This window comes from Tigriopus californicus, chromosome 11, assembly GCF_007210705.1.
Source record: "Tigriopus californicus strain San Diego chromosome 11, Tcal_SD_v2.1, whole genome shotgun sequence".
Classification (NCBI taxonomy): Eukaryota; Metazoa; Arthropoda; class Copepoda; order Harpacticoida; family Harpacticidae; genus Tigriopus; species Tigriopus californicus.
The window spans coordinates 9,152,818-9,153,346 of NC_081450.1; the positions used below are offsets into that span (position 1 = coordinate 9,152,818).

The following is a 529-nucleotide window of genomic DNA, read 5'->3' on the forward strand; positions in this document are numbered from 1 at the left end:
CAGTTTGTGGGCACACAAGCCCTTTTTTTTGAGCCCCAAAGTTACTTTGGCCGAGTGTGGTTGGAGTCGTATCGGGATTATCGACCCTCATTGTGGTATTACAATAGCGGAGAACTTCTCACCACTACAGTTTTACGGCAGTGTCCGGACTTGGTCCATCGAGAGCCGGTTTTGTTAGGAGTACAAGGGTTGGCCCATGAACTTTATGAAATGATGTGGGACCAGTGGCGAAAATACTACACTGTACATTTATTATTCAGACACCGCGAGTATCTGACCCCGGGGGATCAAAATCAGAGTGGGATTATGGAATTTGACGAGGTGAATGTTTGGAACTATAACCACACATTTGGAGCCATGGCTCGTCAAGTGCTTTCAAATATACAAGATTTTCCTTGATATTGAGAAGATTTTGAAGAAATAATACACACTTAACGATGACATAGTAAACAATTAAAAGTTCCACCGTATGATTCGAGTATCAAGATGTGTGATCCCACGTCTGCTTCGATCATCGATAATTTGCTGG

General features: G+C 42.9%; 1 protein-coding gene across 1 annotated transcript in view; it reads left to right on the plus strand.

Annotated features, from left to right (window-relative positions):
* LOC131890755 (uncharacterized) overlaps positions 1 to 441 on the plus strand; it is a 2,087-nt gene extending 1,646 nt beyond the window's left edge. The window contains exon 2 of the mRNA XM_059240166.1: positions 4 to 441. Coding sequence (XP_059096149.1) covers positions 4 to 399 — 396 coding nt within the window. The 3' untranslated portion in view covers positions 400 to 441. The remainder of the gene's footprint in view (positions 1 to 3) is intronic.
* Positions 442 to 529: the final 88 nt, after the last annotated feature.